Raw genomic sequence first — 20,249 nt, forward strand, 5'->3', positions numbered from 1 at the left:
TCACCATTACACACTGAATGGGAAACCACTGGGTAAATCTGACAGGGAGAAGGACTTGGGGATCCTAGTTAATGATAAACTTACCTGGAGCAGCCAGTGCCAGGCAGCAGCTGCCAAGGCAAACAGGATCATGGGGTGCATTAAAAGAGGTCTGGATACACATGATGAGAGCATTATACTGCCTCTGTACAAATCCCTAGTTAGACCGCACATGGAGTACTGTGTCCAGTTTTGGGCACCGGTGCTCAGGAAGGATATAATGGAACTAGAGAGAGTACAAAGGAGGGCAACAAAATTAATAAAGGGGATGGGAGAACTACAATACCCAGATAGATTAGCGAAATTAGGATTATTTAGTCTAGAAAAAAGACGACTGAGGGGCGATCTAATAACCATGTATAAGTATATAAGGGGACAATACAAATATCTCGCTGAGGATCTGTTTATACCAAGGAAGGTGACGGGCACAAGGGGGCATTCTTTGCGTCTGGAGGAGAGAAGGTTTTTCCACCAACATAGAAGAGGATTCTTTACTGTTAGGGCAGTGAGAATCTGGAATTGCTTGCCTAAGGAGGTGGTGATGGCGAACTCAGTCGAGGGGTTCAAGAGAGGCCTGGATGTCTTCCTGGAGCAGAACAATATTGTATCATACAATTATTAGGTTCTGTAGAAGGACGTAGATCTGGGGATTTATTATGATGGAATATAGGCTGAACTGGATGGACAAATGTCTTTTTTCGGCCTTACTAACTATGTTACTATGTTACTATGTTACATAGGATTCACAAACTCTGCTATATGTATCACATAGGATACACTGAGACTCTGCTGAATGCATCTCATAGGATTCAGTGAAACCCTGCTTAAAGGGAACCTGTCACCTGAATTTGGCGGGACTGGTTTTGGGTCATATGGGCGGAGTTTTCGGGTGTTTGATTCACCCTTTCCTTACCCGCTGGCTGCATACTGGCCGCAATATTGGATTGAAGTTCATTCTCTGTCCTCTGTAGTACACACCTGCGCGATTGCCTTGCGCAGGCGTGTACTACGGAGGACAGAGAATGAACTTCAATCCAATATTGCGGCCAGCATGCAGTCAGCGGGTAAGGAAAGGGTGAATCAAACACCCGAAAACTCCGCCCATATGACCCAAAACCAGTCCCGCCAAATTCAGGTGACAGGTTCCCTTTAATACATCACATATGATAGTGAGACTCTGCTGTATGCATCACATATGATACACTGAGACTCTGCTGAATGCATCGCATAGGATACACAGAGACTCTGCTATATACATCACATAGGATACACTGAAACCCTGCTGAACACAACACATTGGATACACTGAGATGCTGCTGTCAGGGCCGGTTTTAGGCAAAGTGAGGCCCTAGGCAAATATTTAAAATGGGGCCCCAAATGCTAACATATTGCACCATCAAACAGAAACATTTTGGTTGTAGCTACATGCGCTGATTTCAGGCCACTAAACGAGTGTGATTAACAATATTGAAGTCATTCGCCGCTTGTTTCCAGCCTCTTTACAGCGGCTGAGGAGTAATGATGGGGACAGAATGATCACTAGTAAATCAATCTGTCCCCATACAGTATCATCTTAGCAGCATATCTGCAGGCTTAACTGGGCGATGTGCTAATGAGAACAATGATTTTTGTTCCGGCATATAATGTACATACATACACCGTACATACACACAGATACACATACCGTACATACATAGACAAACATATACCTTACATGCATACACACATACAGTTATATACACATATAGTATACACATACCGTACATACATACACCGTACATACACACAGATATACATACAAATACAGTATATGCAAACATATACCTTACATGCACACAGATAGATACATATACCGTCATACATACACATACCGTACATACACACATGCATATACCGTACATTCACACAAATACCGTACATACATATACCATACATACACAGATACACACACATATACCGTACATACACAGATAGTTATATACACATATAGTACACACATATACCGTACATACACAGATAGTTATATACACATATAGTACACACATATACCGTACATACACAGATAGTTATATACACATATAGTACACACATATACCGTACATACATATACCATACATACACACAGATACACACACATATACCGTACATACACAGATAGTTATATACACATATAGTACACACATATACCATACATACACCAAATACACATACCGTACATATATACATATACCGAACATACAGATACACATACATGTACCATACATACACACATACAGTATATACACATAGTATACACATACCGTACACACATAGACATACACATATACTGTATGTACATGCACATAAACATACATATATACCTTATATCCAAAGAAATTTATTGCACATACACAGATACTGTACATACATACACACATAGACATACACATATTGTACATGCATACACACACAGCCATACAAATATACCATACATACACACATATGCCGTACATACATACACAGATATACACACAGATGCACACACACATACATACATACAAGCACACATATACACACATACTAATCTTGTATAGGTGATCAGATGAGCCCTGGATGAGGTCACATAGTTCAGTTGCAGAGGGCTGCAGACCCCACTGTGGGGGATGGGGCACAGAGCAGACTGATATCAGCCCCCTGGTTCTACCTGCTGCCCCGTGCAGTGAGCCTCCTCCCCCATCTCTTCACAGTGAGGGACTCTGCAGCCTGCTGGGGACAGAACAGTGGAGGGAGCAGAAGACCCCCTAAGGCTCTCTTCCTCCACTGCTGTCTCTATGTGCTGTGCGGTGGGCACCTCACCTGACTGTAGGGGTGAGTACTCACGATTGGGACGCGCCATGCAGGAGGACAGCAACCAGTGAGCGCTCTCCTCAGTCTGGTCATGGTGAGGTAAGGGAAGCGTTCATTGGCCAGCGTCTCTCCCTGCATGACACGCCCCCTTTTTGATCTCCTGCACTTCGCGCCCCGCTCTCTCCCTCGCACTGGGTGTTCCATGATTATAGGAGGGAGTGAGAGGGGCCCGATCCTGCATAATACCGGGCCTGCCTGCAGGGGCCCCCCTCCACCGCTGGGCCCTGGAGCAGTGCCATCAGCAGTGTGTCCGCCCCTGACTGGGGGCCCCTAGGGCAGCGGGGGCCCTAGGCAGCTGCCTAGTCTGCCTGCCCCTAACGCCGGCCCTGGCTGCTGTGTACTGGGCCTTTCTCAAAATTCTTCATGTTGAACTGGACACATGATGTAATAGTGATTGCAGAGTGGAATTGTCTTTGTTTTTTTTTATTTTGCCTCTCCATTGTAGAGATATTGGCATTCAAAGTATTTGGCACCCAATCCGTTAACGTTTTTAAGTCCATGTGTGTGTTATCAGACAGTTTTTACTGGTGTTGTGTATTTCTCATTCTATGATGCTGACCAATCATAAGCTGGCAGCAGCACTCAAAGGAAAGAAGAACACATCTCTTCCATAGCTTCAGTTTCTCAGTGTGTGGGATGTAATGAGACCCTGCATTGATCTCGCTTACTTCCAGTACATGGCACCACAGGCATAAGTGTGATTACTGGTCAATGATTGTGGGGGAGGGGCAGTGCAACAGAGCTGACATTGCTTTGAGAGGAGGAGTGCTGAGGAAAGGAAGGTAATGTGACATAGCTAAACTCAGCTGTGCTCCACCGATATTGACTCATGGAAGTGATTAGACCTGGAGATCAGGGTTGTTTGACATTATACGTCCCCCACACTGAGAAGCTTGCTCTAAGATATGCTGGGGGGGTGTTTTTCTTTTCTTTCTGTGTTGCTGCTTGCTTATGATTAGTCTAGTTTGTACAGTAAGAACTTAGAAGAAGTTCACATCCCTAGTGAAAACTCTGATAACTTGCATGTTGTCCCCGTGTTTGTATGGGTTTCCTCCTGGTTTTCCGGTTTCTTCCCACATTCCAAAGACATACTGATAGGGAATTTACATTGTGATGTATGTAAAACGCTGTGGAGGATCATAGCGCTATATAAGCAAAGCATAATAAATACAGTAATTGCTTATATCACTGCAGCCACTGTTACATTGCATGTCCAATTCAACATGCAAAATTTAGTAAAATGTTCTCTTTAAACACGTTTGTAATAAAACTAGTTATGATAGTAGGTTTATTAAAAGTTGCTGTAGGATGACATGCATCAGTTTGTATGTTATAAATATTTCCACAATGTGTTCTTTGTCACAGCTACACAGAGCAGTTTGGTTTGGTGTACTTAGCCGCGCGCTTTGATGGAGGTTTTGCTGCTGTATCCAGAGCACTACAAGAGGTGAGGACGGAGGTTGCACAAGATATTTTTTATGGCATGATAAGAATATGTTTTCGTATTTTGAGGAGTATTTTTTTTTAGCTCAAATATTTTTTATTAAATATAAAATTCCAATAAAACATTTGACATTAATACATGTATTTTCCCATTTTCCCCAACTTTAACCCCCTCTTACCCACCCCTTCCCCCTCCTTCCCATTTAGACAGCTCACGCTCTTCTCTTAACATGTTTTATAACAGAATATACATTGTCAATTTGTAGTGTCTTCCATTATGAACGTATAGACCATTGTTGTATAGACCAGGGGTGTCAAACTGCATTCCTCGAGGGCCTCAGACCATGCGTGTTTTCAAGATTTCCTTAGCATTGCACAAGGCCCTGGAATCATTTTGTGCAGGTGATTAAATTATCCCCTGTGCAATACAAGGAAATCCTGAAAACATGACCTGTTTGTAGCCCTCGAGGAATGCAGTTTGACACCCCTGGTATAGACGAAACCACCTCAGTCCTATCTTTCCTTAACCTCCTCCTAACCCAATTCCAGCCAAGGCTTCCACAATTTATCATACAAGACCATTTTCCCTCTTTTCTGATACACTCCCTTTTCCAGGGCAATGACCTGCCCCATATATTTTATATACTCTCCCCTTGAGGGAGGCTCCTCTTTAATCCAATTTCTTGCTACGACCTTCCGAGCCATGTATAGTAGTCTAGCGATTGTTATTTTCAGCTTGTTATTCACAACTATCTCTTCTACAAATACTAACACGCACACCACTGGTTCCCTTGGGATTACACATCTGTATGCCCCGTCTATCCGGCTGAGAACCACCAACCAAAAAGCAGTCAATCTCGGACACCTCCATAGCATGTGAAGCATTCCAGCACTATCATTCCTACATCTAGGGCATTCCGAATCAGATCTCAACCCAGCTCTGTGTAAGACATCCGGAGACCTACACACTCTGTGTACAATATTAAGCTGGGAGAGTCTATATGGCTCATTCAATGATAATTTTGGTATCCATTCTAATACAGATTCCCAACTCTCTTTCCCATTTAGCCCTCGCGCCAATCGGATATCCCAATAAATGAGTATGAAGTAAATCCTTGTACAGAAAGGAGATAACACCCCTCGCCATCCCCACTCCACAGATGTAGTCCAATACTAAGTCACTTTGGATTTTGAGACAATCCCCCTTATTCTGGGCCACAAACGCATATCGAACTTGTACATACAGTGGGGCAAAAAAGTATTTAGTCAGTCAGCAATAGTGCAAGTTCCACCACTTAAAAATATGAGAGGCGTCTGTAATTTACATCATAGGTAGACCTCAACTATGGGAGACAAACTGAGGAAAAAAAATCCAGAAAAACACATTGTCTGTTTTTTTTATCATTTTTTTGCATATTATGGTGGAAAATAAGTATTTGGTCAGAAACAAACAATCAAGATTTCTGGCTCTCACAGACCTGTAACTTCTTCTTTAAGAGTCTCCTCTTTCCTCCACTCATTACCTGTAGTAATGGCACCTGTTTAAACTTGTTATCAGTATAAAAAGACACCTGTGCACACCCTCAAACAGTCTGACTCCAAACTCCACTATGGTGAAGACCAAAGAGCTGTCAAAGGACGCCAGAAACAAAATTGTAGCCCTGCACCAGGCTGGGAAGACTGAATCTGCAATAGCCAACCAGCTTGGAGTGAAGAAATCAACAGTGGGAGCAATAATTAGAAAATGGAAGACATACAAGACCACTGATAATCTCCCTCGATCTGGGGCTCCACGCAAAATCCCACCCCGTGGGGTCAGAATGATCACAAGAACGGTGAGCAAAAATCCCAGAACCACGCGGGGGGACCTAGTGAATGAACTGCAGAGAGCTGAGACCAATGTAACAAGGCCTACCATAAGTAACACACTACGCCACCATGGACTCAGATCCTGCAGTGCCAGACGTGTCCCACTGCTTAAGCCAGTACATGTCCGGGCCCGTCTGAAGTTTGCTAGAGAGCATTTGGATGATCCAGAGGAGTTTTAGGAGAATGTCCTATGGTCTGATGAAACCAAACTGGAACTGTTTGGTAGAAACACAACTTGTCGTGTTTGGAGGAAAAAGAATACTGAGTTGCATCCATCAAACACGATACCTACTGTAAACCATGGTGGTGGAAACATCATGCTTTGGGGCTGTTTCTCTGCAAAAGGGCCAGGACGACTGATCCGGGTACATGAAAGAATGAATGGGGCCATGTATCGTGAGATTTTGAGTGCATACCTCCTTCCATCAGCAAGGGCATTGAAGATGAAACGTGGCTGGGTCTTTCAACATGACAATGATCCAAAGCACACTGCCAGGGCAACGAAGGAGTGGCTTCGTAAGAAGCATTTCAAGGTCCTGGAGTGGCCTAGCCAGTCTCCAGATCTCAACCCTATAGAAAACCTTTGGAGGGAGTTGAAAGTCCGTGTTGCCAAGCGAAAAGCCAAAAACATCACTGCTCTAGAGGAGATCTGCATGGAGGAATGGGCCAACATACCAACAACAGTGTGTGGCAACCTTGTGAAGACTTACAGAAAACGTTTGATCTCTGTCATTGCCAACAAAGGATATATTACAAAGTATTGAGATGAAATTTTGTTTCTGACCAAATACTTATTTTCCACCATAATATGCAAATAAAATGATAAAAAAAACAGACAATGTGATTTTCTGGATTTTTTTTTCTCAGTTTGTCTCCCATAGTTGAGGTCTACCTATGATGTAAATTACAGACGCCTCTCATCTTTTTAAGTGGTGGAACTTGCACTATTGCTGACTGACTAAATACTTTTTTGCCCCACTGTATTGATACCCCCCGGATGTCCTAAGACCATACTCCGATTACAGCTGGGAAAAGGGTTTCAACTCTCACTGCTCTAAAATCTGACAGACATACCGAATCCCGCTGGCTTGCCATTCTGATATACATCCCATTGCCAAAAACTCCGGTAGATTATTATTAAACCACAGCGGAGAGAACCTGGTAAGACAGGTAACCCCACAAATTTGTTTAACTCTCCTCCATATTTTATATATCAGAAACAATGTTGGATACATTTTTCCCCATTATCCACAGGGAGCCTTCTTCTAAACACTGTACCGCCGGCCTTTTTTTTGCCACCCTTTCTATCAAAAGTTGTACCACATTGGCAGACGACTCATGCTCCCAGCCCTTTAAATGCTGACATTGGGCCGCTAAAAAATATATTTTGGGGTTAGGTAAAGCCAAACCTCCCGCGTCCTTAGGGCGTTGAATTGTCTCCAACCTGATTCGTGGGTGCTGCTTTCCCCACACCAAACTTCTAAATATAGAGTTAATTAGTTTGAATTTCCCACGTGGTATCCAGATAGGTGAGTTATGGAGAACATACAGTATTTTAGGCATCAGAATCATCTTAATAAGATTAACTCGACCTACAACAGAAAAGTGCAATTTAGACCAAGCCCCTACCTTTGCCTTAAGAATTCCCAACACCGGTGTCAGATTCTTATGCAAATAATTCGTAATCGGCAAAGAGATTAGTATTCCCAAATATTCAAATTGGTCTGCTATTTTAAGTCTACCCCCTTCCGTGGAATCTCCCAACTGAGCCCCTGCATCATTCACCATGAGTAGAGTTGATTTATTCCAATTTATCTTTCGCCCCGACAAAGCACCAAATCCCTCGATGAGCTGAATTGCATTGCTCAATGAGTCATGTGGGTCCCTCAAGAACAGTAGTATATCGTCCGCGTAAAGCGCTATCTTCTCTTTTATCGACCCATATTTAAACTCAGAGACAGTCAAATTTTGGCGGCCACCGGCTCCACGGCCAAAGGAAACAAAAGAGGGGAAAGCAGACACCCCTGTCTCGTCCCTCTATGTAGCCTTATCGTATGAGAATGCTCCCCATTCACTCTCACTCTAGCTGATGGTTGAGCGTACAATAGCTGAACCCAGGACACAAATTGTGGAGCAAAGCCAAAACAGTGCAATACCTGCCACAAGTATCCTCATTCCACACTATCAAATGCCTTATGGGCGTCTAAGGAAGCAACAACTCTATGCCCACCGTTATCAGCCCCCAATTGTAGATTCAGAAAAAGCCTTCTTAGATTGACTGCCGTGGACCTATCGGGCATAAATCCAGACTGATCTGGATGTATTAACTTAGAAATAACCCCCGTCAGTCGGGTCGCTAACACCCCGGCCAGAAGTTTAACGTCCATGGTGAGCAAAGAAATCGGGCGATACGATTCAGGCAATCGCAAATCTTTTTTTTTTTAAATCAGATATTTTTATTAAACAATAAAGATAGTACATAAAAAATGCCTTGCTGTCAGCAATATACAAATGTATTTTACTTTTTTAGGAAACTTATTTAATCCCAAACCAAACTCCCCCCCTCCCCCCCACCCTTTAGAGACCTGTCAAGAACCGCCCCACTTTACTACATCATACATAGATGTACAAGAAAAGGAAGATTACTTGTCAATAATGCTCCCAAGGGGGCAAAAGGCCCAAAAAACAGAAACAAAGTCATTTAAATCACATTGATTCAAGCCACGGATTCCACAACCTGTCACAGAGGTCCATCTTGTTTCTCTTAGAGTAGATACTCCTCTCCAAAGTAATAATATGATCCACTTGCATCATAAAGTCTCTTCTTGTTGGTGGCTCTTCCCTAATCCAGAACTTGGCGATCAATTTTCGCGCAATAAATAACAGTCTAGCAATAACCATTTTGTACAACTTATCAGTTATAATCTCCTCCACGTAGCCCAAAACACATACCAAAGGATCCCGCGGCACAGAGCAATTATATGCCAGTCCCACTTTATTCAGCACCACCACCCAGAAGGAGGACAACCTGGGGCACTGCCACAACATATGGAGGATACCCGCCTCAGACTGCGAGCATCTAGGGCATTCTGAATTAGGTCTCAATCTGGCTTTGAATAACATGTTCGGAGTTCTATAAACCCTATGAATAACAAATAATTGTGACAATCTCCCAGGCTCGCTCATTGATATCTTGGGCACATAATCTAGTATTGATTCCCAATGGTCATTATCAATCGCCCCCAGGTCAGCCTCCCATTTCGCCCTGGCTCTAATAGGGTGCTCCTCCAAAAAAGAGAATAGAAGGAATTCATATATTCCCGAGATCACCCCCTTCGTGCCTCCCCCTACAAGGATAAAATCCAGCATAAGATCCACCTGGATCTCCACAGGCCCTCTCCTACACTGTGCCCGGTACGCATGAGAAAGGCGGCGATACTGATACATCTCAGAGTCTGGGAGTAAAAACTCCTCCTGCAATGCCTCAAAGTTCCTAATTCTGCCCTGATGTAAAATTTGGCCCATCCGAGAGATGCCTGCCTCCTTCCAAATATGAAATCCCGCCATCTGTCTAAACTCTTGTAGGAAACAGTTATTCCAAATGGGTGAGAATCTGGTAAGTGCCCCCACTCCCCTAATTCCCTTAACTTTGTCCCAAACCTTGTGAATAAGCCTAATAGTACAAAATTTAGAACCTTTCTCACGGAAATGCCCCCCAAGCCTCCTCCAAGAGTACTCTTAGTCTGGGCAGCAACACTCCCTCCATCTCTTTATAAACTTCAGCTGGTAGTCCATCTGCTCCTGGGACCTTACCTCTTGCCATTGCCCTTAAAGCACGGCTTAGTTCTTCGTCTGTAATAGGCCCCTCCAAACATTCCCTATCCTCCTCACTCAACCTAGGTAAGACAACACCCTCTAAAAATGTTGAGGGGTATTTTTATCCAAGCTGGATAACCCAAGTAATACGTGGGTATACGCAACTTCACCATTAATACACTGCTGCACCACTAATAATATCACATATGCTGTGAATACATGTTTAATATCATTACTGGCATAAGTTTAATTCTTTTAATATTCAATACTCACCAACCAACAGCGCTAGTTGTAACATCCACTAGCATTACTGACTGGTAGACCTCTATTAGGGCTGGACATAGACTAAAAAAAGCATCCCTAACACTTAAACCCCAAAGAAAATATAAAATACTGACTGCCCATCCCCCACACAGTACCAAAAACTAACAGCATTACAAAGTTTACTATATTTGCTTTTGTCACTGCGATAAAGGTGTAATTCCATAAGCAATCACCTATCTATAGTATAAATGTATGATTGCTGGCGGTCCGATCACTGACCTTCTACTGTTCGTGAAAATGGTGGTCCCAATTTTGCCTGGTGATTGGAGCATTACTGATGTGTGTGATCACTGCTTCATTCACTGCTAATAGGAGTTCACACAGGGGAACTTGACCTCCACATTGTCAATATTGATTGGATCTCAGCAGCCAGACTACCAACAATCAAACTTTAATATATTTTATGTGGAGAGATGATTAACCCCTTCCCGACATGCACCGTACATATACTTCTCTGCGGGAGCTGTGTTCCTGCAAAGAGAAGTATATGTGTGGCAGATTGACCACGCAGCCTCACGCTGAGCGCTGCAGTGATTGGGTGCGAGTGTCAGCCCTGTGTGAGAGCTGACACCCTGCAGTAACGACCACGAACGGTGCTAGCTCAGATCGCGGGAGTTAATTCCCTCTGATGCCACTGTCAATAGTGAAAGCGACATCAAGGAGCATCATGCAGGGAGGGGGCTCCCTGTTTGCTCCAATCAGAACAACATGATGCGATCGCGTTGTTCTGATGGTCTCCATGGAGACCCCGGCCCCAAGATGGCCGCCGGGTCCTGCAAGGAAGGTGGCTTGTAAGCACGTTCTCAGACTAGGAGCTGACATGCCTCCTTCCCTTCCTGTAAGACGCTGATCTGATGCTCTGCAGTGCAGAAGTATTGCAGAGTATCAGATCAGCGATCTGGTACTGTACAGTGATGTCACATCCTGGGACAATGTAAAAAAAAATTTAAAAAAAATATTAAAAAGTGTAAAAATATTTTTTTACAAAATCCCCAAATAAAGAAAAAAAAGAAACAAATATTTTTTCCAATAAATACATTTATTCATGTAAAAAAAATGGAAAAAGTATACATATTTAGTTTCACCTCATCCGTAATGACGTGTTTCAGTGAACACCGTAAGAAAAATAAGTAAAAACTGGGGCAAAAAACAATGCTTTATCTTTATACCACTGAATAAAAAGTGCAATAAAACAAGATCAAACTGACAAATGTAAATAAAAATGGTACAGCAGAAAATGTCATCTTGTCCCGCAAAAAGCAAGGTGCCATATAACTCCATCTGCAGAAAATTTATAAAGTTATAGCTCTCAGAATAAAGCGATGCAAAAATAATTAATTCTTGTATAAAAGTTTTTATTGTATAAAAGCGCCAAAACATAAAAAAAATATAAATGGGGTATTGTTATAATTATACTGACCCAAATAATTAAGCTGCTTTATCAGTTTTACCACTTATTGAACGGTCTAAAAAATAATACCAAAAAACCTATTCCTGAATTGCTGGTTTTTGTTCATTCTGCCTCCCAAAAATCAGAATGGAAAGTGATCAAAAAATGTCATGCGCCCGAGTATGGTGACAACAAAAACATCGACTCGTCCTGCAAATGAAAATGTAAAATTTTGGGCTAAGGCACAATTTTGGTGGTAAAAACGTAAATTATTGTTTATTCACTGCCCAATGGTATAAAACTCTGTGACACCCCTGTGGTGTCAAGATGAGCACTGCACCCCTAGATGAATTCATTGAGAGGTTTAGTTTGTAAAATGGGGTCACTAATGGGGGTTCTGCTGTTCTGACACCTCGGGAGCTCTGCCAATGTGACATGGCACCCTCAAACCGTTGCAGCAAAATCTGCACTGTAATGTGGCGCTACTTCCTTTCTGAGCTTTGCACTGCGCCTCAAAAATAGTTTTCGACAACATATTGGGTATCGGTGAACTCAGGAGAAATTGCACAATAAATTTTGGGATCCATTTTCTCTTGTTACCCTTGTGAAAATACAAAAGTTTGGGCTAAAAACATTTTTTGGGGGGAAAATGGGATTTTTTTTATTTTTACGGCTCAACGTTATAAACTTCAGAGAAGCACCTGGGGTTTCAATGTGCTTAATACACATCTAGATAAGTTCCCTGAGGGGTCTAGTTTCCAAAATGGTGTCAGTTGTGGGAAGTTTCAACTGCTTAGGCACATCAGGGGCTCTCCAAATGCGACATGGTGTCTGCTAAGTGTTCCAGCAAACTTTACAGTGGGTATGGAAAGTATTCATACCCCTTTAAATTTTTCTCTCTTTGTTTCATTGCAGCCATTTTGGTAAATTCAAAAAAGTTCATTTTTTCACATAAATGTACACTCTGCACCACATCTTGACTGAAAACCCCCCAGAAATGAAGTAATTTTTGCAAATTTGATAAAATAAACTAAACTGAAATATCACATGGTCATAAGTATTCAGACCCTTCGCTCAGACACTCATATTTAAGTCACACTTTAGGTACCTTCACACTGAACAACATTACAACGATAACGATAGCGATCCGTGACGTTACAGCATCCTGGATAGCGATATCGTTGTGTTTGACACGCAGCAGCAATCTGGATCCTGCTGTGACATCGCTGGTCGGAGCTAGAAGGCCAGAACTTTATTTCTTCGCTGGATCACCCGCTGACATCGCTGGATCGGCGTCACACACGCCACTGTTCACTGGTAACCAGGGTAAACATCGGGTTACTAAGCGCAGGGCCGCGCTTAGTAACTTGATGTTTACCCTGGTTACCATTGTAAATGTAAAAAAAAAAAAACACTACATACTTACATTCCGGTGTCTGTCACGTCCCTCGCCGTCAGCTTCCCGCACTGACTGTGAGCGCCGGCCGTAAAGCACAGCGGTGACGTACGGCCGGCGCTGACACAGTCAGTGCGGGAAGCTGACGGCGAGGGACGTGACAGACACCGGAATGTAAGTATGTAGTGTTTTTTTTTTTTTTACATTTACAATGGTAACCAGGGTAAACATCGGGTTACTAAGCGCGGCCCTGCGCATAGTAACCCGATGTTTACCCTGGTTACCCGGGGACTTCGGCATCGTTGGTCGCTGGAGAGCTGTCTGTGTGACAGCTCTCCAGCGACCACACAAGGACTTTCCAACGATCACGGCTAGGTCGTATCGCTGGTCGTGATCGTTGGAAAGTTGCTGAGTGTGACGGTACCTTTTGTCTATTTAAGTCCTCCTTTAGATGGTTCTACTCCTTAATTGGAGGCCAGCTGTGTTTAATTAAACTGATAGGACTTGAGTTGGAAAGGCACACACATGTCTATATAAGACCTCAAAGCTCACAGTGCATGTCAGACCAAATGAGAATCATGAGGTCAAAAGGAACTGACCAAGGAGCTCCGAGACAGAATTGTGGCAAGGCACAGATCTGGCTAAGGTTACAACAGAAATTATGTAGTACTCAAGGTTCCTAAGAGCACAGTGGCTTCCATAATCCTTAAATGGAAGAAGTGTGGGACCACCAGACGTCTTCCTAGATCTGGCCGTCCAGCCAAACTAAGCAATCGTGGGAGAAGAGCCTTGGTGAGAGAGGTAAAGAAGAACCCCAAGATCACTATGGCTGAGCTCTAGAGATGCAGTAGGGAGATGGGAGAAAGTTCCACAAAGTCAACTATCACTGCAGCCCTCCACCAGTCGGGCCTTTATGACACAGTTGCCCGACGGAAGCCTCTCCTCAGCGCAAGACATATGAAAGCCAGCATAGAGTTTGCTAAAAAACACATGAAGGACTCCCAGACTATGAGAAATAAGATTCTCTGGTCTGATGAGACGAAGATAGACCTTTTTGGTGATAAAACTAAATGGTATATGTGGAGAAAACCAGGCACTGCTCATCACCTGCCCAACACAATCCCAACAGTGAAACATGGTGGTGGCAGCATCATGCTATGGGGGTGTTTTTCAGATGCAGGGACAGGACGACTGGTTGTCATTGAAAGAAACATGAATGCGGCCAAGTGAGATATTCTGGATGAAGACCTCTTCCAGAGTGCTCTGGACCTCAGACTTGGCCGAAGGTTCTCCTTCCAACAAGACAATGACCAAGGAGTAGCTTCAGAACAACTCTGTGACCATTCTTGACTTGCCCAGCCAGAGCCCTGACCAAACCCAATTGAACATGTCTGGAGAGACCTGAAAATGGCTGTCCACCAACGTAAATGGCTGTCCACCAACGTTCACCATCCAACCTGACTGAACTGAAGAGAATCTGCAAGGAAGAATGGCAGAGGATCCCCAAATCCAGGTGTGAAAAACTTGTTGCATCATTCCCAAGAAGACTCATGTCTGTACTAGCTCAAAAGGGTGCTTCTACTCAATACTAAGAAAAGGGTCTGAATACTTATGACCATGTGGTATTTCAGTTTTTCTTTTTTAACACATTTGCAAAAATGTCTACATTTGGGGTTTTTTTCAGTCAAGATGGGGTGCAGAGTGTACATTAATGAGAAAAAATTGAACTTTTTTGAATTTACCAAATGGCTGCAATCAAACAAAGAGTGAAAAATTTAAAGGGGTCTGAGTACTTTCCGTACCCACTGTACATTCAAAAAGTCAAATGGCGTTCCTTCCCTTCCGAGTTCTGCCGTGCACCCACACAGTGGTTTTCCCCCACATATTGGGTATCGGCATGCTCTGGAGAAATTTCACAACAAATTGTATGCTGCAATTTCTCCAGTTACCCTTATGAAAATAAAAAAAAAATTGGATCTAAAGGATTTTTATTTGTGAAAAAATGTTATGTTTTTTCCTTCCACATTCCATAAATTCCTGTGACGCATCTGAAGTGTTAATAAACTTCTTGAATGTGGTTTTGTGCACCTTGAGAGGTGCAGTTTTTAGAATGGTGTCTCTTTTGGGTATTTTCTATCATAAAGGCCACCCAAAGTCACTTCAAATGTGATGTAGTCCCTAAAATGTGGTTTTGTAAATTTTGTTGTGAAAATGAGAAATCGTTGGTCCACTTTTATCCCTTGTAACTTAGTAATAAAAAAAAATTATGTTTAAAAAATTGTGCTGATGCAAAGTAGACATGTGGTAAATGTTATTTGTTAACTATTTTGTGTGATATGGCTCTTTGACTAGGGTCGGGGTCACACTTGCGAGAAACTCGCACGAGTCTCGCATCTCAATACCCGGCACTGCCGCCGGCACTCGGGACCAGAGTGTGCGGCTGCATGTATTTCTGTGCAGCTGAGCGCTTCGGTCCCGAGTGCCGGCGGCAGTGCCGGGTATTGAGACGGGAGACGCATGTGAGTTTCTCGAAAGTGTGACCCCGGCCTATATCTCACTGGTCAGAATTGAAAAAAATGGCCTGGTCAAGAAGGTGAAAACAGGTTTCGGTTTGAAGGGGATAATGTTAATTGTGGGACAACCTTTTGGGTTTGCTCACACGAACATATAAAAAATTGCTCGCATTCTCATCCAGGAGAGTGGGACGATTTTTTTCCTCACTTGTCATCCCTTTCCTGTCCATGTACAATCTGTTTTTTTTACTCAGCAGCTATTAATCATTTACAGAACCATTTACAGTTTCCTATGCTACAGAATTGTAATTTATCCGTAAAAATCGGATGCCGTACTTATGGTCTGTATGGCATGCAATTTTTTTTCTCGCACTGTCTGATTTTCGGAGCGAAATCACAGTATTTCAAATACAGCTGATAAAAATATGCTGCAGATCTGCACGGCCTCTTAGAATAACTTTGGTCCGATTTATACGCAAGTGTGAGCGAGTCCTTTTAAATATTCTTGGAGTATCCGAACTCACCCGTTAAAAGGTATTGGGAGCTGTTCGACTCGGACTGAAATACGGCAGTCTGTCTCTGCTTTACGGCTACATGCACCCATCAGTGTGAGTGTCGTTCCTTTTTTTTCCTCATCTGTTTTTCTCACTTCACAAGGTAGAACATCTGATCTTTTATTTAGTCCATTGACAATGTATCAATGAAAAACGGATGAAACGCTGAAGTACAAAGTTTGTCTTCAGTGTGCCATCTATTTTACTCGGAACCCCCCAAATTTTAATGGCCGAGTCTGAGCTGTAACATCTGATGAGAATAGGACATGCTCTGAATCTTATGGAACGGAGACACAAAACTGATGGGTGTGTATGGATCAATTATATTCTATGGGCCAGAGTGCTGTCCGAGAAATGAACGTACGGCACTAGCACATGTCAGGTGTAAGAATGGAGCCTCACATTCTCAGGACACATTCAGGTGACAGTATTTTAATCAATATTCTCAATTAGTATTTGTGATCTTAAAGAAGTTGAAGTGTTTCCATGATATTATTTTTTTGTTTGTTCTAATTCTGTTTCTGGCTTACAAATACTGAGAAAATGCTGGCTTCACACTGATGTGTAAATTCAGACGAGCTTATGAAATATCGTTCATGTTTTGGGAGGGATCATTTTTGCACTGCTCGTCTGAACCCGGCCTAAGGCTTCATTTACACATCAGTTTGAGGCCACATTTTCCATCCATATAGTGATTTGTATTGTATCCATGTGTCATCCGTATGTTTGTTTTCTAATTTAATAATGGCAATTTATCCATCAAAATCTCATGCAAAACAGATTATCCGTATGGGGTGTAATTACTTTTATTTAGTTATTGCGCAGTTAGGTTCCAATAGGTGAGTCTCAACTGAAATACTGAAGCGAATAGTGGAAGCTGCGTTTTTCTTTATAAGGCCACGTTCACACATTCAGTATTCGGTCAATGTTTTACCTCAGTATTTGTAAGCCAAAACCAGGAGTGGAAAAATCAGAGGAAAAGTATAATAGAAACATATGCACCACTCCTGTATTTATCACCCACACCTGGTTTTGGCTTACACATACTGAGGTAAAATACAGACCAAATACTGAACGTGGCCTTAGACACGCAAACTTGGTCTGTGCGAAAAAACTCTTACTCAAATAGCCCTATTGAATAGAATTGGTCAGTGTGCTTTCTGTGTGCTATCCAATTTTTACAAGAACAGCACACATACGTACAGTATAATACGCTCATCTGAATGAGGACCTTAGGGTATATAAAAAGAGTGATAAAAAAACTGGGATCCCAATGTATTATTAATATTATCCCTCTTTTTTTAATCAAATATTTTTATTAAACAATAAGGGAAATATATGAAGATTACATTGCTGAAAATAATACACATATATATTTTACATTTTAATAAACTTTTTAAACCCAAACCAAACTCCCGCCCCCCCTCACCCCCATCCTCTAGAGACCTAACAAGAACCGCTCCGGTTTACTACATCATACATAGATAAACAGAAGAAAGAAGATGTCATATCGATAATGCTCCCAAGGGGGCAAAGGACCCAAGAACAGGAACAAAGTCTCTCAAATCATGTTGACTCGAGCCAGGGATTCCACAGCCTGTTAAAAAGGTCCATCTTGTTTCTTTTAGAATAGATACTCCTCTCCAAGGCAACAATATGATCCACTTGCATCATAAAGTCTCTTCTCGTTGGTGGCTCTTCCCTAATCCAAAACTTAGCAATCAACTTTCGCGCGATAAACAGCAATCTAGCAATAACCATTTTGTACACATTATCAGTTCTAATCTCCTCTACGTAACCCAAAACACATACCAGAGGATCCCGTGGCATCGAACATTTATATGTCAGTCCCACTTTATTTAGCACCACAATCCAAAACGAGGATACCCGCCTCGGACTGCGAGCACCTAGGGCATTCAGAATTAGGTCTCAGACTGGCTTTGAATAACATGTCCGGAGTTCTGTAAGCCCTACGGATAACAAATAGTTGTGACAGCCTCCCAGGCTCGCTCATCGAGATCCTGGGTACGTAATCCAATATTGAGTCCCAACGATCGTTGTCAATCACCCCCAAGTCAGCCTCCCACTTCGCCCTGGCTCTAATAGGGTGCCCCTCTAAGAAAGAGAATAGAAGAATATTATCCCTCTATAAATTCCGTGTGAGGGTGCATTTTAAATATGGAAACTGATTTTGGGTTCCACATTTTAAAAACAATATTGGAAAACTAGAGTTGGTTCAAAGGTGGGCAAAAAGATTACAGGGCTGTCCTGTAATGAGATGCTAGGAAATTTGGCTTTATGTAGAAAAAGATGCCTAAGAGGAGATCTTATTTCTATGTATAAATACATGTGTGGTCAATATAAAGAACTTAATCCTGCCAAAGGCCGTACTAAGGACCAGGGGGCACTCATTACGGGTGGAAGAAAGGCGATTCCAGCAGCTATACAGGAAAGGGTTCTTTACAGTTAGAGCAGTCAGACGGTGGAATGCCGACTACAGGAGGTAGCAATGGCAGACACTATAACTGCTTTTAAAAAGGCTAAATGCTTTTCTTGTTATGAGTAGTGACATTATGGGTGATAAATAATCTAGCGATAGAGAATGTATATCTGGTCAAGGAAGATCGAACTTGATGCATCTGTGTAAAATATGTAACTATGTAAGGCTCTAACCTACTGTACGTCCAGATGTCTTATGGTGCCGACATCTTGTGACCTCCCTACTGACCATCTGATCTCTTTAACTATTATAGCTTTGTAGCATTCACCATCTTTATGTTTGCGAGTGACTCCTCTTAACAAACTCTACATATTATATAAGATTTGACTCCCTCTCCTGCAGTTTTCTTTCCCCTCTCCTATTCCTTCCCCTTTTGTTGTTCCCCTCACTATTTTCGTTTCTATAATTTTAATTCTAAAGTTTGTTCAAATTTTTTTCTCTAAAATTAATACTGAATTGTTTATCTTAAGACACTTTAATAAAAGCCAACAGTTAACAAAATAAGGACACACCAAGCACTTATGAGACTCTCTATTATGATTATTTTTCTGCCTAGTGGCTAACACGTTACATAGATGCATATTTCCTGTAATAAGTGTGCTCTGTTCTCCACAGATACATCAACGTGTTCCTGACTTCAGCCCAACGACATTGTTGGATTTTGGATCCGGCGTTGGATCAGTGTCATGGTGAGAGCATTGGCTGTCCTCTCGCTAACTGCCCCCTTGGTGCTGAGGTTGGGGTCTTATTGCTGACACCCCTGGTGACCATGAGCTCTCACAGAGGATGTGAGGTTGTAATATTATATGACACGACAATCATCCAAAATGATAAGAAATCATATGTCTCAGAGAGAGTTTGACTTTGGAAAGATTTTGCATTGGGGATTCTTCTAGAGCGGGATCTCCCTTTATGACTTCCATATGCCCTAGTAGGATGCAAGGACGATTATTATTATAAGTGAACACCCTCTTTCCAAAGTGGTTTTAGAGGGGTTGTTTGTTTTTTGTTTTTATTATATAGAATAGGAAATGTTAAATGTTGTCATAAACATGCAGTTAAAATCCTGGATAAATCCTGCATGACACATCCATGGGCCACCTGAATAGGACTAGACATAGCGTCAGTCATGTGACACCCTACACATGATGTGACCAACCACTGGCGCATGATGAGTGGTGTCACATGAGGTTTACACTACATGCATGTGCTGGGTCAATACGAGGGACTCATCATTGGGATAACTGAGTAGGACTAATGTTGAAGTAATGGTGGTTATGACAACTATCCTTTCACGGTGTACTTACATGACTGCCTGTCTCTGGGTGATATCATGTTACTAATATAATTGTAAGAAATCCTGCTCCGTCCTCGCTACCCTACTTTGCACCTGTTGAACGTCCATACCGCGCTCCGAACCCCAGGGGTTCACAGTAGATGACATGTTTAGTCCTATTGAGCTAGGCACATTACGCAGGATCGGTCGGTCCAGGGACCACAGTTAGTTAGGGCCTGTCAC

At 42.4% G+C, this 20,249-nt stretch overlaps 1 protein-coding gene across 2 annotated transcripts in view; it reads left to right on the forward strand.

The window, feature by feature from the left end:
• Positions 1–20,249, forward strand: part of METTL17 (methyltransferase like 17) — an 86,779-nt gene that overhangs the window by 38,099 nt on the left and 28,431 nt on the right. For both annotated transcript variants that reach the window (XM_069760593.1, XM_069760584.1), the window contains exons 5-6: positions 4,291–4,372; positions 19,346–19,419. In XM_069760593.1, coding sequence (XP_069616694.1) covers positions 4,291–4,372; positions 19,346–19,419 — 156 coding nt within the window. The remainder of the gene's footprint in view (positions 1–4,290; positions 4,373–19,345; positions 19,420–20,249) is intronic.

Source organism: Ranitomeya imitator, chromosome 1 (genome assembly GCF_032444005.1).
Source record: "Ranitomeya imitator isolate aRanImi1 chromosome 1, aRanImi1.pri, whole genome shotgun sequence".
Lineage (NCBI taxonomy): Eukaryota > Metazoa > Chordata > Amphibia > Anura > Dendrobatidae > Ranitomeya > Ranitomeya imitator.